This window comes from Haliotis cracherodii, unplaced genomic scaffold (assembly GCF_022045235.1).
Source record: "Haliotis cracherodii isolate W230 unplaced genomic scaffold, xgHalCrac1.p SCAF_13, whole genome shotgun sequence".
NCBI lineage: Eukaryota > Metazoa > Mollusca > Gastropoda > Lepetellida > Haliotidae > Haliotis > Haliotis cracherodii.
This window is the reverse complement of record NW_027266268.1, coordinates 10,036,889-10,063,080: the sequence shown is the minus strand read 5'-3', so window position 1 is coordinate 10,063,080 and position 26,192 is coordinate 10,036,889. Positions and strand designations below refer to the sequence as shown.

General features: G+C 39.3%; 1 protein-coding gene across 1 annotated transcript in view; it reads right to left on the bottom strand.

Moving 5' to 3' along the window:
* LOC139458861 (sodium- and chloride-dependent glycine transporter 2-like) overlaps positions 1-26,192 on the bottom strand; it is a 32,586-nt gene that overhangs the window by 4,598 nt on the left and 1,796 nt on the right. The window contains exons 2-11 of the mRNA XM_071240293.1: positions 14,188-14,401; positions 13,605-13,736; positions 12,436-12,624; positions 11,323-11,488; positions 9,771-9,903; positions 9,362-9,496; positions 8,223-8,326; positions 4,633-4,757; positions 2,895-3,007; positions 1,595-1,723 (exon numbers count right to left, since the gene is read on the bottom strand). Coding sequence (XP_071096394.1) covers positions 1,595-1,723; positions 2,895-3,007; positions 4,633-4,757; positions 8,223-8,326; positions 9,362-9,496; positions 9,771-9,903; positions 11,323-11,488; positions 12,436-12,624; positions 13,605-13,736; positions 14,188-14,398 — 1,437 coding nt within the window. The 5' untranslated portion in view covers positions 14,399-14,401. The remainder of the gene's footprint in view (positions 1-1,594; positions 1,724-2,894; positions 3,008-4,632; positions 4,758-8,222; positions 8,327-9,361; positions 9,497-9,770; positions 9,904-11,322; positions 11,489-12,435; positions 12,625-13,604; positions 13,737-14,187; positions 14,402-26,192) is intronic.

Here is a 26,192-nt window from a genome sequence, read left to right as displayed (position 1 = left end):
ACAAGTTTCTGATGATATATTGAACAAATGTCTGATGATAAGTTGTACAAATGTCTGATGATAAGTTGTACTAATGTCTGATGATATGTTGTACAAATGTCTGATGATAAGTTGTACAAATGTCTGATGATATGTTGTACAAATGTCTGATGATAAGTTGTACAAATGTCTGATGATAAGTTGTACAAATGTCTGATGATATATTGAACAAATGCTGATGATAAGTTGTACAAATGTCTGATGATATGTTGTACAAATGTCTGATGATAAGTTGTACAAATGTCTGATGATAAGTTGTACACATGTCTGATGATATGTTGTACAAATGTCTGATGATAAGTTGTACAAATGTCTGACGATAAGTTGTACAAATGTCTGATGATATATTGAACAAATGTCTGATGATAAGTTGTTCAAATGCCTGATGATAAGTTGTACAAATGTCTGATGATAAGTTGTACAAATGTCTGATGATAAGTTGTACAAATGTCTGATGATATATTGAACAAATGTCTGATAAGTTGTACAAATGTCTGATGATAAGTTGTACAAATGTCTGATGATAAGTTGTACAAATGTCTGATGATATGTTGTACAAATGTCTGATGATAAGTTGTACAAATGTCTGATGATAAGTTGTACAAATGTCTGATGATAAACTGTACAAATGTCTGATGATAAGTTGTACAAATGTCTGATGATATATTGAACAAATGCTGATGATAAGTTGTACAAATGTCTGATGATATGTTGTACAAATGTCTGATGATAAGTTGTACAAATGTCTGATGATAAGTTGTACAAATGTCTGATGATATATTGAACAAATGCTGATGATAAGTTGTACAAATGTCTGATGATATGTTGTACAAATGTCTGATGATAAGTTGTACAAATGTCTGATGATAAGTTGTACACATGTCTGATGATATGTTGTACAAATGTCTGATGATAAGTTGTACAAATGTCTGACGATAAGTTGTACAAATGTCTGATGATATATTGAACAAATGTCTGATGATAAGTTGTTCAAATGCCTGATGATAAGTTGTACAAATGTCTGATGATAAGTTGTACAAATGTCTGATGATAAGTTGTACAAATGTCTGATGATATATTGAACAAATGTCTGATAAGTTGTACAAATGTCTGATGATAAGTTGTACAAATGTCTGATGATAAGTTGTACAAATGTCTGATGATATGTTGTACAAATGTCTGATGATAAGTTGTACAAATGTCTGATGATAAGTTGTACAAATGTCTGATGATAAACTGTACAAATGTCTGATGATAAGTTGTACAAATGTCTGATGATATATTGAACAAATGCTGATGATAAGTTGTACAAATGTCTGATGATATGTTGTACAAATGTCTGATGATAAGTTGTACAAATGTCTGATGATAAGTTGTACACAAGTCTGATGATATGTTGTACAAATGTCTGATGATAAGTTGTACAAATGTCTGATGATAAGTTGTACAAATGTCTGATGATATGTTGTACAAATGTCTGATGATAAGTTGTACAAATGTCTGATGATAAACTGTACAAATGTCTGATGATAAGTTGAATAATGCCTAAACATACCTCAGTGGTCATCACAAGTCCAAGGAGGAATGACACAATGCAGTAGACGCCATTCAATGGCACTCTCCATCTGATCAGTTTGGGATATTCATCTAAGATGGCAGTTACGACTGTCTCAACCATCGAGAACTGAAAAAATGGTTTCAAAAGAATTTCGGAGAAAGAGAACATGAGACATGTGTAATAAGCGCCCACGGCGACATTTGCTCATATATTGGCTAGTGAACAATCCGAATTAGCACCCCTTCCGATTGATCAATGTACACAAGACTTATTTAATCGCGTATAATACGCACTCGTGTGCTATATGAATCCTTAATTATGGGCAATTAAATTTTGGAAAAATATATCTGTCGTATATATATATAAACATTTCAGGCTGTCAGCATAAACCACGAAAGTTATCTTTCAACTCTGTTTTGTTTCTCACCAAACTAATATGCTGATAAGAGCCCCCTATTTCTAATTTTGAGAGCGCCCTGGGCGCTTATTACGTCGAATACGGTACTTGCCATACATTGGTTTACATGGACATAAACTCCCGCACCATGTCATCATACAGCTTATAATGCCCCCTGTGGAACTTCATTTTAGGAAAGGTTATTATCAAAATGTGGGGAAATATAATTAGATTATTAAAGAAGATGTAGAAATACATTAAAACACACAATAATGTCGGCCATTTCATAAAGGTCGTCAACCAAAATTAGATGAGCTTTAAATTAATAACGTACGACTCAAAGATAGGGCGCGTCTTGTTTCCCCATAACAATACCCCTTTGAGGCGAGTCCTGAACATTAAGTCAGTCATTAAATGAACACTAATACACGTTGTCGTGACGATTCCATGCGCCCTATGGCAAATGCTGAGGTAAGACTGAACGATTGTTGATGTAAATTTTAAACTTCAACCCCAGAGAATTGTCTCGATTGTCTTCCAAAACAGTACACAGGGCGTAAAAAACACAACAGTGGTGAAAATGAAGCCAATGGATCAGCTTTTCGCCAACAGGGAAAGCATACCTTTCTCTACCTCTAGCACTCGCCTCTCACAAAATTTGCACAAGAAGGAAGCGCGAGGAACGCGGGCAATAACACAGACGTAATATGAAATGAGGTGACAGAATGACACTGCGCGAATCTCTAAAACGTACGAAAACAATATACTTTCTTAACAACGGATCACCTTAAAGTGAAGAATGTTTAGAATTATTGATTGTACAAAAATATCCTGTTTTTTTTATGGTACACACATCTTTTCGTTAATTTCCATATACATAGTTCACGATGATGTTCCTACCAGCGAGTCCAGTGACAGGAGGATAAGCATGATGAAGAACAAGACACTCCAGAGTTGCGGAAGCGGAAGTTGGGATAGGGCTTCTGGGTAAATAACAAAGCCCAATCCAGGTCCTATAACAGAATCAAAAGTGAATTTCATCATATTTAGTCTGTGAATTATAAAACAACACATTTCTTTAAAAACAACAACACGGTAGTGAATTAATATGTGCCTTGTTTGCCATTATGTAGATAGTATCCAGCTTCCATGAATGAAATACTAAATTAAATGATACATGATTACTTACACAACGACATCCAGTTGTAATGAAATAGAAGACATTAGTCCTGTCTATCTCAAAATGTGACACACGCATCATGATGCTTAAATGATGGAATCATCCATTCTCATCAGATTTATTTATTCATAAAATGAAAATAAATTGCCAATGCAGAAGAATAGCCAGTCTAGATGATCCGCCAAAACAGATTAAGATTTGGCGTAAAGGTAAGAAAAAGCTGTCAAAATTATATGAATGGATAATTGAAAATCAGTGATAATACCACTTGTTCGCAAAAAAGGTGAGCATGTCTTGCCCTACCAATAGCACCCGCCATTCGCGGCCGAAAACTATTAAGATCCCTTTGTTCAAAAGTTAAGTGATAATAAAACATTATGCTTTCGTTATGACATTGTACAATTCAGTAGTAGATAATAATAAACTGCCGGGAAAATAAAGAATACACTAATACTGGATGGTGACAAAAAATGAAAGAAACAAAAATGGTTGTTCGATGGTGATGCATTTGATACGGGTATCAGGATTATAGTTTGAAGCTAATATTTGCAATGTCGGCGAATGTATTCATACATTTTGATAATGTCTGTTTTGGTGAAATCCATTTTTCAAGTGAATACTTTCCTTTGTTTATGTCAGTTTATGTCACAAGGGTTTGTGCATCATACTCTTTATCTGTCAACTTCTCATTCTGGTTTATTTGTGTTTCATATCAGGCATATTGTAATCAATGTCAGCTTTCTTGATAAAGTTTAACCTCTCATTTTGTCTGTTGTATGACGCACGTAATCCCTATTTTTATCAAATATATTTCCAAATATTCTCATTTTATTACTAGGAATGCCATGAAACTTTATACAGCGAAGCCCCGTAAATTTTAGAAGTAAATAAATGTTCCCTGCAAAATCCAGATAAACAAATCATGATTTAGAGTAGAATTATAAGCACATATGTATTGCTCCAACAGTGCGAGAAGTGCGGAATGAAAGAAGTCCGGACTGCGGATTGACAAAGTGAGTGAGTGAGTTGGGTTTAACGCCACTTTTAACAGTATTCCAGTTATATCGCGGCGTGTCAGCTTAATGTGGGAGGAAAGCCCGAAGTGATGCAGGTCTCAGACGTTTACCACTTCAGCGAAACCCACGAGCACGGGTATGGTGCTGACAAATCTAGAAACATAATCGGGGCGAACCGGGATTCGAACCCACAATCATAGGTTTCTGGCGTGCCCAAGGGACGCAACTCTGCAAAGCGAATCGCGGCGCCTTAGACGACTGGGCCACCCGTGCCCCCCGGATTGACAAAGTTTGCTAACACCTGCCATCATCTCTATTTGACCAGGTGTTCGCGAGTAGGACATACGTATCGTGTAGTCGGAATCGTACATACGACTCTGTTTTTTGCAGAGATTTCTGATGATTATGGAAACGGTTTTGTCTCTTTTATTTATGTAGTTACCTGACGACACAACATCCTCTATTGGCACATTTGCTTCTTTGGCCATGAATCCCAGGATCGAGAAGACGACGAGGCCAGCAAACAGGCTTGTCCCTTCACACACAAACGTGCAAAAAACCGCATTCCTAAATTTAGAAAAATGGGAAATGATATGTGAACATGCAACGTGTCAGACTTGTATCGCTGAGTAATCTTGCCATTTCACACGATGAGAGGACGCTCTATCTCATTATGAGTTTCACCAGGTTACAGTGGGAGTTCTTGATATTCTTTAAACACAAATGTGTATGAGTATATGCACAGATGTAAAGAGACAGAAAAACAGTTACTGATAACTATTCTGATTACTCATCGACTAAAACGGCATTTTACACAGCATTTACACTTCTGATCCATCAAAGTCATCAACAGTAGTTAATTACTGATAACTATTCAGATTACTCATGGTCTAAAACGGCATTTTACTCAGCATCTACACTTCTGATCCATCAAAGTCATCAACAGTAGTTAAGTTTATATAATGGCAGTCCAACACATTCGTGTTGCATTTTACCATGACTGGTCGTTTATTCGTCATTAACGCAATGTGAACATCATGTTATGTGGTACATGTCCATGACAATATTTACTTTGTTTGGCATCACGACTGTCATGGTAGAATGTTCATACAACTATTATTGTTATTATTATAATATAATATATTAACTGACATTTGACTACTTGTCACAGCAGACAGTGAATTTATGTAAAACGTAACAATATAGGTCAATTACGTGCAGACTGACATGAAACAACGGCGAATACACTCATATATTTTCAAACTAACTCTCTAAATAAAAATATATTTGAATAGTTGATGATAAGTATTTGCACTGGTTAGTATTTGACGTTCAATCTGTGATACCTTGCACCTTCCATTTTATTTTCCATTTTTTCAAAACATCAGTAGTTGTTACTTGTCATGAACAATGTTAATGAACTCACTCACTCACTCACACTTTACTAAATGTCTCTTACGACCTTATGATATTACAAAAAGGAACACGATTGTATGATAATACGACTTGAAACTATCTACTTAACATAATCATTCGTCTTTGTTTGTATCAACGTAGTATGCCAATGTTACACCTGACGTAAACTCCCGGGGAACGGTACTAATCCTCAGTATGATGCTAAACTGTTCGACGTCAGTGGCATGAATCATACTTGCTAGAATTGCAGGGTTTCAGATCGGTTCATTTTCTAGCACATTGACTAATTGCCATCCAAAATGTTTTTTAAATAAAATTTGAAAATGATATAAAACTTATCTTTTATAGTTTATAAAATCATGTCCTGATGTCATTTCACTCCAGCAAAATCACTGGATTGCCAAGTGGTCGGATGTTAGCACCTCTTTAATACTATTCCGCCGGGGATAACTGTTATACCTCATCTTAACACCCAGTACGTGACTGTAGTATCCTCCATATCTCCAGGGCAAAATCAACACTAACCCCTGGATTCATTCATGTGGTTCTCGCGATCTCAAATTACAGACCAATCAAACGTCGAGATAAGGAGAACGGAAATGGGTAAAGGAAGATTTAATTGACAAAATCACTTCCTTTCCACCGAAAAGAATTTTGAGGGATTTCTTTTGCGTATCCGTCAGTTTTCCATGATGAATTTCTCGCAAACTCCATCATGATAAATGGCACAGACCGTCATGTTGTTGATATCGCCAACCTAGGACTAAGGCTAATTTGTAACTCGCATTCTGATTGGTCTGTGAGACTGAGTAGCGTAGCAAATCAAATTGGCTAATTTAAATCAAGGACAGGTAACCTGAGATCGCCCGAACCAGGGGAATGGATCCAGAAAATAACCAGTCTTGATGATCCACCGGAACAGTCCATAGAGTAACACCTATGCATTATAACCCTATATAAAATAACACCTATGTAAATAACACCTATGCATTTTAACACCTATGTAAATCACGCCTATGTAATGGAACAGCAAAGCAAAATAACAGTTTTGCAATATAACACCTTTGCAAAATAACTCGTATGTAAAATAACACCTAAGTAAAATAATACCTATTTAACATAACGCCTAGATAAAATAACTCCTATGTAATATAACACGTATGTAAGAAAACGATTGAGGGACACACATATTTAGTATGAGTGCACACAAAGTGAGCTTTAAGAATGCCATTAAACAATATATGATAAAAAGTGATGATAATCTCGTGATTGAGACAGCCATAGCTTTGCACTTTAGAATGCTCTCACAGTACCTCCTTGAATTAAGCAGGTATGGCAGACCACATCCACTCTCCTTACCAGGACACGTCACCTTTTCTTATCAAAAAATATCTATGAATCAGCATGGATAATGGAAACATGCATTAAAGGTACTAATAAATCTCATCGGACTACAAACATGAACACATCACTGCAGAGGACAATTTACCATCCTGCAAAAACTCGAAAGGTCCAGCAAGAATAGCAGCATATTAGCTGTTAGGTCGTCAACTAAACACCATATTATCGTATGAGTACATACAAGCCCACTAAAGAAATTACACTAATCGATATCTATATCTAATCTATGAATCTCCACACTAAACGGACAAAAGATACAGAGTCAACGAGCAGCTAACATACCTTGTTGGACAATGTGCCAAAAAGACAAATATCACAAAACATATATTTTGCATATTTTGAAGTATTTTATATGCGAGTATATTGTGGGGTCATTGTTCAGCCACCATTACGTTACTGACAAAAATACAAGTGGAAGGCATGTTTTTGAGATCGTTCCAGGATTGATATACACTTTTGTGTGATGGACAATGTATACCAATCGTGACGTACTAACGATGGTTTTGTTATTGATTTCATTTTGTATCATATTTAACTATAGAAGTGCCTATGCAATTATAAACATGAGCATTAATTAATCACCCCCCGATCTTTCGGATATATGCTTCATTAAAACATGACTGTTGTGATTTATTGTTGGAATCACGACAAAAGGTTTGTTCTTTGACGGAACGCCTGGCACTGACATTACAAAAATAATGAACCTGACACTATCAATCGGTATCAATTGATTTGCGTTATGCGAGAAAACTAAAAGCGTTCTATTTAATAAAGCTGAAATGTATTAGAACCCAGCCTACACGACGAATCGGACTGTCACATTATGCAGCGGAAAACGATAATTGTCAATCTAGAAATCACCACTGACTCTGCAACCAGAGTCTGGAGTATCCACTCCTCTCGAGGATGGCATTCGCAAGGCATCTCCTCGTGATGCTGATCAGGTTTTCAACAATGGGGTCCTCTGCCATTCCTGGTGAAGTACCTGGGTCAGTTCACTCAGGTTTTGAATTGGAGGGTCTCTGGCTCTCTGGCCAAGGTAATCCCAAAGGTGTTCAATTGAGTTCAGATCAGGGTTTGTTATTATTTTTCGGGATTGGATTCTGAATCAGGCGGTGCTGAATTAATGCTCGTGTGTATAATTTCTCAGTTGAGACATGACCTTGTGTCCGCAAGTCGGATTGATACATGTTCACTAATAAGGCGGATTATTACCTGAGACAGTTGGTATTGAACTTGGTGTAGCTGGCCATGGTGATGATACAGCCCCAAGCCGGGCCCAGGGAGTAGAATACCTGGAGACAGGCTTCTAACCACACCTGAAATATATACAGGGACAATTATGTATATGGTAAATAAATCATTGTCATTACGAATGGTAAAAGAGGCATACAAAGATAAAACTGACAAATACAATCAATGTATCAGGACGAACTATGAGAAATTGCTGAAACATTTCGTTGGTTTGTTGGTTGGTTTGTTGTTTAACGCCGCACTCAGCAATATCACAGCTGTATGACGGCGGTCTGTAAATAATCGAGTCTGGACAAGACAATCCAGTGATTGATATCATGTGCATCGATCCACGCAATTGGGATCGATGACACGCTCAACCAAGTCAGCGAGCCTGACCACCCGATCCCGTTAGTCGCCTTTTACGACAAGCATAGTCGCCTTTTATGACAAGCATGGGTTGCCGAAGACCTATTCTACCCCGGATCTTCACGGGTCAGAAACATTTCGAATGATAAAAGAGATGTAAAGAGATTAAAGTGAATATTGACATATATGTATTTGGAAAGACTCCTTAGAATCCTTGATCAAGTCATGGGCACTTTCAAGTTGTCATGTTACATACAAGAGGTAAATTCAAGACATTCTTACTAAATATAATCCCAGTGAGTAAACATAAAACGTCAGCACCAGAGAACAACCAGTCTCACTTATTTGCAGAAAAAGATTCCGTTGGACGCAAAAAGCAAAACAGTGGTGAAAATATAATGAATTGAACACTGATGTTTTATGTTTAAGGTATTATCGATAACAAACAAAGCCTTGACACCTTCATAGCCTAACGGCTGTCTGTTCACCTGGTAACATCACTATTTGACAATGATTCAATAACACATGCTCCTGATATAGTCGGAATTATACAATGGACTCTGCTTTTAGCAGATGTTTCTTCTGATTATGGAAATGGTTTTATTTAATGTCAGGCAATGGGTGATCCACGGTATCATTTCTTTAGCTTTACGCGACACAACTACATCGCATTGTGGATGTGTTCCCGGTGCTGGATGAATTTAGTGTATGCAAAGTATTGACGATGAGTCAGTCGATATAAGATAGTTTACCTGTATCTCCAGGAGTTTACTGAAGTTTGGAGTGATGTAAAACAGAGCTCCATCTGTTCCTCCAGGTAGAGTCAGGCCACGAACCAGCAGGACAATCAGGATGATGTAGGGTACAGTAGCTGTCACGTACACAGCCTGAACAACAAGTTAATACGTTTTAATATTATTGTTGTCTATAAGTGAAACACTGTTGAGACCAGTCCTGTCGTCTTTGTCAGTCATATATGGTACGGTATGATTCGATTCATAAGTTAAACTATACTATCCAATTTTTCGCAATCATTGATATCTCAAGTTGAATTTTCTCTACGCCAAAATTGAAATGAAGTTTTATACCGTTATGGTAGTTACTTTAAGCGTCCGATAGGAAACATTTTCACATCAGATCATACACAGATGTATAGCTTACCTTCCCTACAGATCTCACACCTTTTACGACACATACAAAGATGATAACCCATGACGCAAGAAGACACAACGCCAGCTCCCATTTGATTGGTCCAAGGTAGTTAATGCCAGACGATATACCAAGAGCTTTGTATCTAAAAACATAAACTCATTTCATACGTTGTCCAATTAAGAAATATTAGAAGCTTACGATCTAAATCACTAAAATGGTCTAGCATTTTCTATACATTAACACAATTTCTACAAATCAATTACTATTTGTTCATCAAGAATTATAAGAATAGCTGTGTTTATAAAGACTAGCAGATATTTGAAATGTCTCCATGTTTAAAGAGATTTGTTTTGCATTATCATCATTTTGTATACTAACGACCTTGTAAGCTCACACCAAAACTGTTTCAGAGTAAAGTTTGCCGATGATGCAGCTATAAGCAGTCTAAAGTTTGACAACGAGGAAACCTATAAACACGAGTACTTATATTTATCAAGTGGTGTGGGGATAATTCTCTACAGGTTCGCGATAAGCAGTCTATAGTTTGACGGGGAAACCTAAGGTAAAGTTCGCGGATGATGCAGCTATAAGCCGTCTATTGTTTGACAACGAGGAAACCTATAAACAAGAGTACTTATATTTATCAACAAGTGGTGTGAGGACAATTCTCTACAGGTTCGCTATAAGCAGTCTATAGTTTGACGGGGAAACCTAGAGTAAAGTTCGCCGATGATGCAGCTATAAGCAGTCTATAGTTTGACGGGGAAACCTAGAGTAAAGTTCGCCGATGATGCAGCTATAAGCCGTCTATAGTTTGACGAGGAAACCTATGAACAAGAGTACTTATATTTATCAAGTGGTGTGAGGACATTTCTCTACAGTTGAATGTTAAGAAGACAACAGGTCTTATCATAGATTTCCGATGAAAGAAGTCAAACATTACACTAGTGATCATCAATGGAAAAGCCGTCCAAGCGGTGACCGAATTAAAGTACCTCGGGACCATCATTGACAATAACTCGACGTTTTACCCCAAACACAGATGCCATATACAAAAAGTGTCAGTCTCGCCTATCCTTTTTTTACGGAAAGTGAGATATTTTAATATTGACTCCAGAATAATCTTTTCATCTTATAACGGTTTATTCACTCTATTTCAACTTTCTCAGTGCAATGTGGAAACAGTGGCCTCTCACTTCAAAACAAGAATAGACTGAAGAAGAGTGAAAGTATAGGAGGAACGATTGCCGGATGTGAATGGGAGAACCTTGACGTTTAATACGAAATGTATGTTGTTAATTTAGACTCATGAATTTTAGACGATTCACTTTTAGAACTCTTGTTATCTTGTTTACAACCTGGACGGAGATATTTCATTCCGAAAGTTATATCTCAACGATACAGGACCTCGTGTATTCCAGTTAGCGTATCACTTTTAAACAAATGTCAAATCCTCGTATTTTTAAGTGTTTTAACAAAATATCTACAACACTTGAATCGCATACCTTTAAAATTTTGATGCTCTTAATACTAAGATACTATGTAAGATACTACTACATACTGCCAGAATTCCTCTGCTGCTGTGTGCGATAGAGAGTCATTGTTCCACCGATTGTCATCAAAGTGTGTGCCATTGCTGTGTGCTGCTGCCACGGATGTGTAGGCGCTTTTGAAGCCGCTAGTCATATTTACTAGTCCAGTCCCATTCACACTCGTAGAATTGAACGCTACAAAATGAAACATGCATGCATTGATGAAGTATTATCATATTTCAAAACCGGAAGAACATTGGATGTGCATTAAACAGTGTAAATAATACTGTTCTGTTCACGATGAAGGACATATACTGGCATCAGATGTTTAAAGCCTGTTTAACAAAACAAAATGTTTTTTTTAGGGTTTATATTCTAAACAGATAATGGAACAGTGGAACCTGTCAAAAACTTGCGTGGAATCAAATATTTTCGTCCAGTCAGACAGAGGTCCGGATTAGTAAGATTGCTGCAAGAGTTACGCCCCTTGCTGTCCCAACATGAACACAGATCGAAGACACATATGAAACATGGGTTTAAAAGTATGTGTCCTGTATCTACTAGACTGTCTCACAGTCTCCGAAAATATTATTTCCCCTAGAACCATTTCTCACTGAAATGGTATAGCCCTAAATGAAGCAAGTCTAGATTTTCCACAGATTTAGGTCTCAATATTCTATCTCAGGGGTTCCTTTTCAAGTTGTTTCAAGCAAAGTTATATATTTTCAGAGACCAAGTGTTAGTCTACATATGTACGTACGGTGTTACTTTACAATCTTTTGGCCATAGACCCGTGACGATCCGGGGTAGAAGAGGTCATCGGCAACCCATGCGTGCCGTAAAAGGCGAGCGACTAACGGGATCGGGTGCTCAGGCTCGCTGACTTGGTTTGCATGTCATCGATCCCAGTTGCGTGGACAGATGCTCATGATATTAATCACTGGATTGACTGGTCCAGACTCGATTATTTACAGACCTCCGTCCTATAGCTTGAATATTGCTGAGTGGGGCGTTCAACAACCAACCAACCAACTTTTGGCAAAACGCGTAGCCCATTGTTGTAAAGTGATGTAGTATGAAAACATATATGCACAAAATATCACCACGTGTTGAATTATGACATCATAGCGGACGGGTCATACCATCAGTTAGTCTTTGGTTTAAGGCCTTGACGCTCGTGACGCATGCGTCGGTGTTCCAGATGTTGTTACAGTCTGTCCACGGTAGGGTGGTTCTGCAGGAGTAGATGGTGTAGTAGAGCGCCCAGGCGCAGATGACGGTCAGGTAAACCACACAGCTGAAGCACATGATCATCATACTCAGGCCGATACCTGCAAACAGAGAGATGATTTCTGTTGGGATGACAAATGCAAGTAGGCATTGAGAAGCGAGTCAGTGTTGTGCATGCATATGTGTGTGTGTGTGTGTGTGTGTGTGTGTGTGTGTGTGTGTGTGTGTGTGTTTGCTTGTTTGTGTGTATGTGTGTGGGTGGGGGGGTGGCTGGGGGTGCTTGTGTATGCATGTGTGTGGCTACTTATACTAGTACGGACTTCTACCGGTTTTATAGTGCTAGCCTACTGCGACACCATACCGTAGTTTAACATGAATACCCAACTCTGACACGGTATACCGAGCCGACCAGTCTATGTGTTTTCCATTGATGCCGTGAGCCAGGCAGGAAAACAAACAATTATATCGTTTAACGTATTTTGGTATGAAGCGGCCGGGGATCGAACCACGGACCTTCCGCTCTCCGGACAGACGCTCTATCCAGTACACCACAGAGACGGTCAGAAGGTTCCTTAAATGCGTAAACATGTATGCACGGGTGGGTCAGTGGTCGAAGGAGTCGTGATTCTTTGCGCAGAGTTGCGTCCCTTAGGTGTGCTAGAAAACCTATAATCGTGGGTTCGAATCTCAGTTCCCACTGATTAAGGTTCTAAGTCAGCACCATACCCGGTATCATGGGTTTCACCAAAGTGGTGAACGTCTGAGACCTACATCACTTCGGACTTTCCACCAACATCACGCCGTGATATAAATTAAATTATGTTCGAAGGGGCGGTAACTCCAACACAGTCACTGTTTATTTTCATGCAATCTAATAAAAATCAGATCTTACTTCTGGCTGCAGCTAAACAAGAAGTAAGATCTGGGTCCACCTGCACAAAGCGATCTTAGCGTTAAGACTATCGTAAACCTATGTTAAAGTATGGGAGTATAATGGGAGATAATCTTAGCGCTAAGATCGCTTTGTGCAAGTGGGCCCTGATTTTAATGAGATTGATTTTCATGTTGAAAAAAAACTTACCCTTTAACAATGGACAAAGGCTCCATACATGTGTCGGACTCATCGCTGAAAACTGCCCAAGGGACATCTCAAGGAAGAAAAGAGGCAGACCACACAACACAAGACACACGAGGAAAGGAATCAAGAAGGCACCTGAAATAAATAAACAATAATTATACAGTAAACAGTCATCCAAAGGCTCTACTCATTTGAATCATATTTATTTGGCTAATATCGTGTGATCCTAAGCTGGCCTGTTTGTGATTAACCTTTCAGTGGTTTCGGTGTCACAAGCCTTCGTGCACGTAATGCGATCTGGTGGTTACATTTCGTATAACGGACATCCTTTAATAGAGGTCTGAAGCTGTAATGGCATTCATTAAACAAAACTAATGTTACATGTTTATGTTTTTACATTGAATGTAAATTACTGCTGAAAACGACAGGCATGAACAATAGGCAAGGTGTTAGAAAAATCTGAAGTGCCATATCAGCAACAACAGAGAACTTGATATCAAAGAGGTACATCTAAATATGTTGTGAAAGCAAAGTTAAGTCATTATTTTTCTCAATCACAAATTTGAAAACAAAAAATATTATTAACCTCCTCCGTTTCTGTTGCAGATGTAGGGGAATCGCCATACGTTACCAAGGGCAACACAGAAGCCTACTACAGACAAAAGGTATTCCAGCTGTGATGCCCAATGTCCTCTCTTATTTTCATTTTTTTCGCCTTCGTCGTCGATACAGTCTTTGGAATCCACCATGGCCACTGATTCGTAGGACTTCTCGTCATACTTCGGGTTGGACTGCATCTTCTGAAAAGTGGTAGTCAATGATTCACTTTTGTTATCCAGCCATTAATACTGTGGCACCTAATATGAATCTGGACCAGAGAAACCATGAATTGACAGCAGGCAACAATACACGCCTTATGGAATGGTGAGACACAATCAGCCAAATAATGACTGACTCTCTCTGTAGAAAATACCTTTGTATTCAGAAGATGTTTAGAATAAACTGTTAAATCGCATTAAGGTGTGATCAAATGGGGTTTAATGTCGCTTCAAAATTACCGTTCTTATATACGTCTTGCTTGTACTAGTGCTGGTGCTGGTACTAGTACGGACTTATGCCACTGCGACACCGGTGGTCAGGCTCGCTGACTTGGTTGATGCATGTTATCGATCTCAATTGCGTGGAACGATGCTCATGATGTCAATCACTGGATTATCTGCTCCAGACTCGATTATTTAACATACCGCCCTCATATAGCTGTAATATTGCTGAGTGCGGCGTTAAACAACAAACAAACAAACAAACCTGGCAGAAGATCTACCATATACCACGGAGACGATCGAATATTTCAGCATCTTTATAGAGTATTCAACAGGAACAGTTACAGAAGAATACTCAGAAGACGTTATTGCTAGCAATGACTAAAGCGCGCCATCTCGCTGTGTAAAGGTGTGTTTGTTTGTTGTTTAAGGCTGCACTTGGAATTTTTCCAGGTCAAAAATCAATTCTGGACCAGAAACCAGTGATTGATATTATGAGCACGGTCCACGTCCCGGTGTTACAATCACACGCAAAAACCCAGACTCTGGGTCTAACCGCTGGTTCCATGTACCTCTTACGACAAGCATAGGCTACTGGGTATCTATATTCTGGGTATCTATATACCGGGTAGCTATATACTGGATGCGTATATACTGGGTACCTATATATACTGGCTACCTGTATACTGTGTACCTATATACCGGGTACCTATATACTGGGTACCTATATACTGGGTACCTATATACCGGGTACGTATATACTCGGTACCTATATACTGGGTATCTATATTCCTACCCGGATCCTCCACGGATTGTTGACGATCAGCGGCTCCTCGGTTTCTTTTCTCCCACATTTAACTAACACCCAGTGATGTAATTGGTAAGCCGTTCAAACCCACCTTAATCCAAAGCTCGACCCCTCATTCAAATACATATTATTATAATAGCGTAACGTCTTCTTAGCAATGCCAGATTACATTTCCATTCAAGGCAGAGCTTAATCACGAACTTGCCTGGAAGACACTATTTGGAGAAAGGAGAAAATATACCTATTTCAGTCCGCCCGACGCTATTGACAAACTGTGTTGTTTTGCTATTGTGTTTAGAAAATAACCAATAACCTTGACAGAATATAATCAGATACTGTATTGTGCAACGACGTGATCACGTACCTGTCAGCAACCATGCAGTCCAAACGGATAAAGTATTTTTTAAGGAGGTGATGAGGAACCTTATTATTAAAAAACAGATAACGTGTTATTCAATTATTCAGGGCAGTGATCAATGACCTTATAATAAAAGAAACAGATAACTATTGTTCAAGGAAGTGATGAGGAACCTTATTATTAAAAAAATAGATAACGTGTTATTCAGTTATTCAGGGCAGTGATCAATGACCTAATAATAAAAGAAACAGCTAACTTTTGTTCAAGGAAGTGATGAGGAACCTTATATTCAAAACAGATAACATATTGTTCGAGGAAATGATCAGCAGCCTAATTATACAAAAAGCAGATAGTATTAAATATATAGGTATAGGTAAATATATACATACATACTATCAGCAATATTTATTTATTATTAGACCTTATTTTTAAGGATGCTTTTGCTTTATGATCACACAATGTAGCGTAAATTTGTATTATCATTGTAGCCAGAATCTCAACAACCCCCTGTGGTACAGCTGGATCATTGGTAATAGTGAACGCCATTGTGTACCGAACCAGAAACGGAGAACGTATACAATTATTGGATATGCATGAATAAACACAATATGCGGCTCACGATATACGAGGTATTTGAATGTATGGAAAATCCCCACACTCACCAGTAAATGACCAGTAACTATTCATGAACAATCCCAACGCTTATCTGCAGATGACTATTCGTGTGATTTATATTTCAAAACTAAAAAAAATCTAAGTTGATATGGTTGTTCAAATTTCTGTGAGCTTTCTTTTCTAACTATTTATTTAAATTTTATTTCAAACTAAAAAAGTAGCAGTTGAAATTAGAAAATAATAAGTCCCAACCTCAAACGGTGTACATATCTCATATATGCATAGCTGGTAGAGCATGCCACCATGCTACAGAAGAGAGAGTGAGTGAGTTAAAATTTTACATCTCATCGGCAATATTGCAGGTATATTGCGATGAATAGAGAAGAGAGAAAACAATATTAATATGTATTATACATATGTACGTAATATATCTTTTTTATGAATAGTTGGAAAAAACTTACGTACAAGGATGATGTTCAACTGTGGAAGAAACTCTCCGAGCCTGTTACTACAAGATACGGCGTTCCGCTCCTTGATAGATTCCTAGTGCCAGGAAGACCACGTGACAGGTTTAACCCCCCCCCCCCCCCCCCCCCTCTCTCTCTTCCCCCCAACTCCCCCCGCCCCCTCCTCCCTACAATTGGTCAATGGTTTACGGGTGAACTGTAAAGTTGTCGGGGTGATAAATATATGCTTTAGGAATTACACGTGGATTTAGCTCATGGTGTCCGTGTAGGAGAGATTATTGGTGCTCTATGCCATTAAGAGCCATTGTGGGGGTACGGGTAGAAATGCTAATGCCTGTTGTGTATACTGGTAGCTCTGTCAGGCGGTGAAATGAAACTGTCCAAACGGAAAGGGGATGGGGGTGGGTGGGTCACCTATGTATATACAACATTGTATATTTAAGTACATTTGTCATTACGTGCCAACTCTCCCCGTGGAGATTTCTAGTCGTAAGAGCTGACTTGAATCGGGTTGTAAGGCCCGGTGATTGGTTGACTGCGCGTTGCTCACAATATCAATCACTGGTTTTTCCGACCAGACTCGATTATTTACAGGCCTCTGTAATATAGCTGGAGTATTACTGTGTGTGGCGTTAAACAACAGCCACAAATACTTCACGTAAGTAATGGATAGTGCTAAATGGATTATTCAAGGCAAAAAACAGGACTGGGGCCACACCTGGTACACTGTGTGCTCGTTGTTCGTGTTGGAAGTGATATATGTTTTCGGATAGAAGTCAAGAGTTCAACTGTCACTCCCGCTGGTTGTCACAATGGGAAACAAGCAAACTGAGCTACGTGGGAGGAAAGCGAGAATTACGCCAAAAATCGTTTGCCCGTTTATAATAATTTATTTGACGAATACTTAAAAGTATTATTAAAGTATTATAAAAGTATTATCTTGTTATGAGTGAGTGAGTGGGTATGGTTTTACGCCGCTTTTAGCAATATTCCAGCAATACAACAGCGGGGAGCACCAGAAATGGGCTTCACGCATCGTACCCATGTTGGAATCCCGGGTCTTCGGCGTGACGAGCGAACGCTTTAACCACTAGGCTACCCGACCGCACCTATCTTGTTATGAAAACATGGCTTCAAAATACAAAGTGTGAACTTTTTCAAAGGATTCAAAATGTTTTATGCCCCATATTTCCGAGCCGTATAGCAAACAACAGCAACAAATATTATAATAGTAATGACGACGAATTCAAAGAGCTTTATATATTCAGTATTATTTTAATAACAGCGACAAAACCCTTTCCACATTCATAAGAAATCCCTGTTAAAAGTCCACAGCACGATTCCGACTATATCGTGACCATGTGCCTATGAATCATGAAATAGCGAGGATACCAGGTGTTCGCTATAGGTGAGCATATCCTGCCCCACCAGTGGCACCTGACACAAACACATGCAAAGGCAAGTCAACTGATCACCTTAACAATACGATAATGTAAGGTACAAGTCAACTTATTTGCCGCTGATGCGTCACATTTGGAAATGTCCTCCACAATAACGCTTTTTAAAAGCTTTACTGAGGCCTTGAAAAATGTAATCTCGAACAAACAACTTTTGAGCAAGAGTCGCATGATGCTCTTTGAAGTCCTTGTAGAATGGACATGCTTGCTCGATTGTTCCTCTAAAAGTTGTGAAACGTAAACATCAAAGGTTGGACCTTCTGGAATATTGCTCGACATGAAGGGAAAGTTGACTTTTGGAAAGTTGAATAATATTAATAAATATAGCGACAGAACCCTTTCCATGTTGAATAGAAATGTTTGCTAAACGCAGAGTCGACTGTACGATTCCGACTATATCATGAGCATGTGTTCATTAATCACTGTCAAATAGTGATGATACCAGGTGTTCGCGAACAAGTCATCCCTTTTGTCGTACAATCTTGTGGAGAGTTCCTGTCACACAGAATCTTTATGCTCAGATCTATAAACGAAACACCAGCTCGTACCACTGGTCGCCTTTATTTCTAGTTCAGGTGGGTAAATCAGTGCAGAGAATTGGCTATTTGACCGTTATTGAACGATATGGCGATAGGAGGTCATCGACATACTTCAAGCTGAAGTTACACTTCTTGGCCAAATTGACTTGTTTTGACTTTGGGGCTATTTTCAGAAATATATGAGCAAATGACTCATGACCCCTTTTTTTCCAAGTCCCAGCATGCCTGTTTTATTGTCAAGAATCGTTGGAAACGATTTTGTAATATCTGAAGAAAGATAAAGCTGACAGTGCAATGCTAGGAGTATTTTGTATCACATCGGGGGACAAGTGTCCCCAGCGGTGGGGAAAATTGGGAGTTGAAAACTATTATTATTTCACGTCGGAAAGAAAATTCAGGGCGGGTGGGAGATGGGAAGCACAGAAAACAAATTCTGACAACCTTACCGGAGACTGTCACCCATAAAGCTACGCTCCGCCGCCAACATTGTGGGGCGTTGTGGTAGTCTGGTGGTTAAAGCGTTGGCTCGTTCCACTGAAGGACAGGGTTCGATTCTCCACACGGGTGGACTGGTCGTCTAAGGCGCAGCAATACGTGGCGCAGAGAAACCTAATATCGTGGGTAAGCTCTGCATCATGCCCAGGTATGGAGACTAAATATTCTTTTTCATATAAAACTTTCAAAAAAAATGTATTCTGTGTGACAGATAATTCTTTTTCAACTGTCTGAAGCATAATTGTTCTTGCACAATGACGACTTTCCACAGAGTAGCAGAAGGTCGGTCGCTGACATACATTACGAACGTAGTATTAACGTTGTTTTAACGTGGTCGTCAAACTGACAGTCCAAGTTGATTCATATCACACCACTTGACACGCACAGCTTTATGATGTACGCCATTCTAGCAGTTGATGGTGACATTAACTGTCACGATACAGCATTGCACAAGTTTCAAAGTTTAAACCTAGACATCAACTGGGTCAGACAGCGAAGTACAGTCCCTTTCTTGTAAATGACATACGCCTATGGAAAAAACGCGTTTGGACAAAATAGATATACAGGGTCACGTCTGTTGCCATGGTTCTCTGAACTCTCAAGCTGTTCACACCAAAAACGTTAGGTTACCCAATTAAAATCAAATCAAATCTCTGACACTATATCTCAATATCTCTTACCACTTCCTAATAAGTATATCAGAATCGAAGCTTCTGAATTTTCGGTACGAGTGAGCGAAGCATTCAGCCCAGACTAGCATATCTGATTTCTATATCTCGAAAACGAACTTAAACGACCTATTGCGGATGTAAATGACTAAAGCCTAGCCATTATATTGCTGTGGATATTTTGTACGCCCCGTCGTTTCTGAAAGCCCGAATCGAAGTGGTTAAAAAGTGAAACCGGATCGTTTAAGAAAGATGACAAATAACTGGCTCAAGACCCCACGCTATTCATTTTAATTTGGTAACGTCCGTTGATGGTTCACCTAATGCGACCTTCTACGACAGTATTCTCAGATCTTGACGCAGTGAGTCTGATGTTAATGATATTGTTAGCTGACACCTACACATATCCCCACCTGTGTGTACACTAAAACATTTTTGACATTACTGTTATGCGTACGTGGGTCAAAAGGGAAACTAGAATGTATGCACACAACACAAACATCATTGTCATAGTGGAAGTTCAAATTTGTTTATATCGAAAATTGAAAAGAAACAAATAACGTATCTACATATAAGCAGGTGGAAAACCAACCAGGGTACCGGTCCACTTGCACAAAGCGATCTTAGCACTACAATTATTGTAAGCCTATGTTAAAGTATGGGAGCTAAGATCGCTTTGTGCAAGTGGGCCCTGAACTGTTCAGAGTCAACCCATTTGTGACGTATTGATTCAAAGCTGAGTGAAACGAACACTCCATATTTAAGTTCGTGAGATCTCACGTGATTCTAAATGCTGCTAATCACGTGACACGATATCCTCACCAAATGCCTTCCATTCTCTAGCAGACAGCGTTTCTTTGAAACAGACTCGACGACGCTTGTAGCCGTTTGTACTTTAGGTGTCCCTTGTCACGTGATCACCGAATGGAACGGAACATCCAATATTGATTATTTTGCTAGTGTACGGGTCAGTCAACTTGTGTAGTCAGTTTTTGTATGGGTTCGCCATTGTTTTGTGACACGCCCTACGCATGTTCCACATACTCTGTTCTTCACATACCTCTAAACCCCAGGAACTCGTTATTGGTCTGTAGATAAAAATATATAATTCTCTACTTACATATAGGGAGTATATATTTTTATGTACTGACCAATAACGAGTTCCTGTGCTCTAGACATCTATAGTAAATAGATGAAAGCCGGCTAAGCTTAACTCATGCTACGATTCATTCACATTCCAATGGCCCACAAGTAGCCAAATTACTGAAATGCGCCACAATTCGCTGGTGAGGCATGCATGGCTCAGCTGTGCCAGGAGGTGTGTTTGTTGGTTCGAATCCCAGATTCGTCTTGATTATGATATTTTGATTGTTACCATACAGTCGCGTTGGAAAGTGTAAGACCTGCATCACTTCGGGCATTCCTCCCAATTTCACGTTACACGTCATGATATAACTTGAATACTGTACAAAAAACGGAGAAACACATCCTGTAGCCCGCATCTTGGTCAGCTAGGTGAGCGAGTGTTTTTTTACGCCGCTTTTAGATACAGGCCATGAGTATCACGGCGGTGGACAACCCGTGAGGATCTAGGTTAGAATAGGTCATCAGAAACCCATGCTTGTCGTAAAAGGCGACTGTGCTTGTCGTAAGAGGCTACTAACAGGATCAGGTGGTTGGGCTCGCTGACATGGTTGATGCATGTCATCGTATCCCAATTGCGTGGATGGTGCTCATGGTGTCAATCACTGGATTTGTCTGGTCCACACTCGATTATTTATAGACCGCCGTCATATTGCTGGAATTTTGCTGAGTGCGGCGTTTAAAAAACAAACAAACATGGCGGTGGACACCAAAAAGCTGGTCAAGAGGACTGCATGTCACCTCTGTGACATTATCGGACATCACCAGTGTGGCGTTGTCAGATATCACCACGATAACCAAGACACTTAATACCTTACCCCTTTTTATTCGTGATCCATGAGTAATTATTAATGTTTCATGAATTAATCAATCTGTTTGAATCAAATATTTTCGAGTTCACCTTAAGCGACCTCAGTTGTCCTCAGATCTTCACGCAGAGAGGTATCGCATCGGAGTTAATTATCTGGTTTAATGACATCGACACATTAATGTACACATGTAATAGCTCAGTGGGTTCAACCATAACATCATAAAGGACACAATCACTCAAACACTGTTTTAATTATTTGCAAATCAGATTGTTTACAAACTGATACTAAACAACATTCGATCATTATCATAAATCATTAAAAGAAGTCAACTTTGGTGCACGTTGTAACAGACACATTTCTACCCGAAAAAAACGTATCCTTAAACAAAAATCATAATAATATCATGTGCTGACTGTATTGTTTCAGTCCTTGTCTAAATGGTTCGTTTCAGTCTCTGTGGGCCCTGTCGGTCCGTGTGGGTCGTGTCAGTCCATGCGGGTTGTGTCAGTCCTTGTGGGTCGTGCCAGTCCATGCGGGTCGTGTCAGTCCTTGTGGGTCGTGTCAATCCATGCGGGTTGTGTCAGTCCTTGTCCTAGTGAGTCGTTTCATTCAGTGTGTGTCGTATGAGTCCCTTTGGGCCGTGTGCTCCCACTCCTAGATGGTCGTGTTCGTCCTAGTGGATTATTTCCGTGATCGTTCTAATGTGTCTTTCCTGTTCTTGTTGTCATTGGTAGAGTCAGTCCTCGTAGGTCGTTTCAGTCCTGGTAGGTCGTTTCAGTCCTAGTAATAATCATGACTGTCGGGGCAGTCAGATACAGAGTTTTAAGGTTGATACAGGGCTCGAATTGATAACATTAATCACGAGTCAATTGCACACCAATCTCATTAAAATCAGATCTTAGTTCTCGCTGCTGCTAAACAAAGATCTGAGGACATCCCATTACGGGTCACGTCAGACCGACCTTGCGCGAACTTTGACCGACCGATAGAAGGACTGACAAGAAGTCGACATTAGCCAATCAGAAGGCAGCTTTCTCGTGCTTTACGACACTAAGTTCACATAGGTCACTAGGCTTCGAAACATATTTTGACAAATTCTCGATTACAAATTTGAAAACTGAACAAAAGAATATTCTGGAATGACTAATAGATGGTCTCTATTGTATGGATTCAGTCGTTAAACCCGTAACTATCGTTCGGAATACCCCGTGTTAAAGTTTTCGAGTTTGCATTGTCAGAATTCACATTCCGAATGTCACTTTCATGATCTGATAAGCGACGCTCTGATTGGTCGGATGAAAGGTCGTTCTGACGTGCCCCCTAATGGGATGTCCTCAGATCTTTGTTTGGCGGTAGCGAGAACTAAGATCTGATTTTAATGAGATTGAATGCACACCCACAGATTCCCTAACACAATGCTCTCTATGAAAAGTTCACGTAAGTTACCTATTACACCTTAACCCGCACTATTGTTGGTAATCCCATGTTGGCTTCATACTTGTCACCCTGACTGATATCGTTGGGCGCAGTGACATATGCAATCAGTTATTTGCTATTTCCATCTACTTGTAATTAATTAGACAAACAATACCACCTTGCAGTGACCTTTATATTAGGAATACACAATAAAGGAATGTGTGTTCCCCGTACCGAGGGGATATAGATAGATGCACATTGCTTAGTCAAGTTCCCTAGTTGTACATTTTGTAACTTTAAATATCAATATATTTGTTTTCCTTCTTTAACACACTTTTGTGAAGTATATATAACCAAATATAGACTTCGTATAGAATATGTTTTTTCTTCTTTTACACACTTTTGTCTAATAAATAATCAGACCAAAACTTCGTATAGAATATGTTTTTCTTCTTTTACACATTTTTGTCATATAAAAATCAAATAAATACTTTACATGGAATTTGTTTTTTTGGAAGTTGCCTCAGGAAGGCAACCGTTTAACACTTTTGTCAAATAAATAATAAAAAAAAGACTTAGCACAGAATATGCTTTTTGGATTCTGTCTCAGGAAGGCACGATTTCCATTATTTTCTAAAACAAACTATTTCTTTAAAAAACAACAACCCAACAATGTGAACGTGCATGAATAAGTGGGTGAGTTTTTTACGCCATGTTGGCCAGTATTTTACTTACATCCTCAGCCTAGCGACACTAATAAGAACGCATTCCAGGATTGTATTGCAGGTGGGATGTATGTCATGTCATACATTACGTCCATCAAGTAATTTATAGTTCTGTTTCGCGGCTATTCCTGCTCTGTGAACCTGTATGTCTGTGACAATCCTTCCACATTAAGCATGTTAAGTACAGGTACATCTTTTAGGAGAGGGGTTTGGGGATTTGGGGGCACTTAAACTCAAAACTAGTGCTAAACGTGTAGATTCCACCGAAGGATTTAGTTACTAGTATATGTTTTATAATACGTTAACTCGATTAATTGGCTTTAAAAAGGGCGTGTGTAGGGTTGGGGGTGGGGCTGGGAGAGAGATAGGGTGGGTGTGTTAGGGTTCGCACCCTGCATCACCCACCCCACACCATCACACCCACCTCTCTCTAGGTCCCTCAATATGATGTAACCGAAGTATGATACTGAGTATGGTACAGGTGGAAACATACATTCCAGTGAAACGACCCAACTTAATTCGAACTGATGACATGAAAAGATGCCCAACCAGACAATCCCAATCTGTTACTGATATTATTCCGTCTCCATGACAACGTCGCAATATAAACCCGTTTATTTATTCATCCACCTGAACAAAGTGTTCGAGGTGCGTCAGAGCGTGAATAACGCCACTACCATGCGTTAATAGCCAGGCATGCTGGTGGGGTAGTTCAAGGTGTGACCAACAGTCCGTCGTGGTGGCCCAAAGTCGTGGATTGTTTGTGATTCAGTCAACCATTAATTCTCATTTATAAACATACAAAGAATCACCATTCACATTAACCTGGTCAATAAGGCAACGAATTTACAATACGTTCTACTTCCAAGGTTATTCTATGGTAGTTTCGCCACTTCAGTAGGTACCGTCATAACGACAGGAATTTATATCTGCTTTTTTGCGCCGAACCTCCTGTGATAGTGTAGGGGAGGTGTGAATGACATTAAATGATATTGTTGTTGAACAGACACAAAGAGAGCAATCAAAATATACTTAATGCGGTCACAGTCTGGACTGGTATTTGTTGAAACCGATGTATCATTTTCACATTCGAAATATTTAACTGGCGGTATTTATTTCATACCTCCGCATGCTTCGTTACTGACTGGTGAGCGAAGAATTTCACGGTCAAGTGGAGACAGTGTCTCCGGTGTGTAGGTATTCCATTAATTTATACCTTGGTCTCAGCATATCTGCCCTGGGGGTAATGAACGAGTTTCACTTATGCCAGAAACAACACGTGTCTTCATAACTTAACATGAGTGTTGTTTGACGCCGCAGTTTTCCAACTGTACGGCAACACCAAGGTTGCGGTGGGGTAGCCTAGTGGTTAAAGAGTTTGCTCGTTACGGCGAAGACAAGGGTTCGATTCCCGACATGGGTACAATGTGTGAAGCCCGTTTCTGGTAAAGCATTACCCACGAACAGCGAGTTTGAACATAAAGTAATCTACGACACAAGAACCTATGGGGATGTTAGTATAACAACACGATGCACATCGCTGACTTTTGAACAATTCGCTACTGAGATGTTATGCTTACATGACAAGAGCTATTTCATATAGTTGTCCGTACAATTAAACACTGCAGAGAAAATAAACCATCAGGTTATTCCGACTCGTGAATTCTTCCTGCAGTGTTTAATTGTACGATACTTAAGAATATTAAGAAAATGTACAAGCTCTAAGAGAAATTACCAACATTTAGATAAAGATGACTCCCGAATACAATCCGATCTTGGCGATGTCGGACAAATCCATATATGTACACGGGGGGTGGGGATGTGGGTGTGGGGTGTGTGGGGGTTGGGGGTGTGGTGGCGGTATTCTCACAATTTTTCCCGTCGATTATCGGCATCTTTTCTCCCAATACCGATTGTCATATCTCTCCCACTTTTGGGAGCGATCGTTCGGCCATTGCGTTTATTTCACGACGTCATCAAGTTGCGAGCGCTTGTTCGAATCTCAAGAAATAACGTCATGATAGAACAATGTTTTATCGTGACATAAA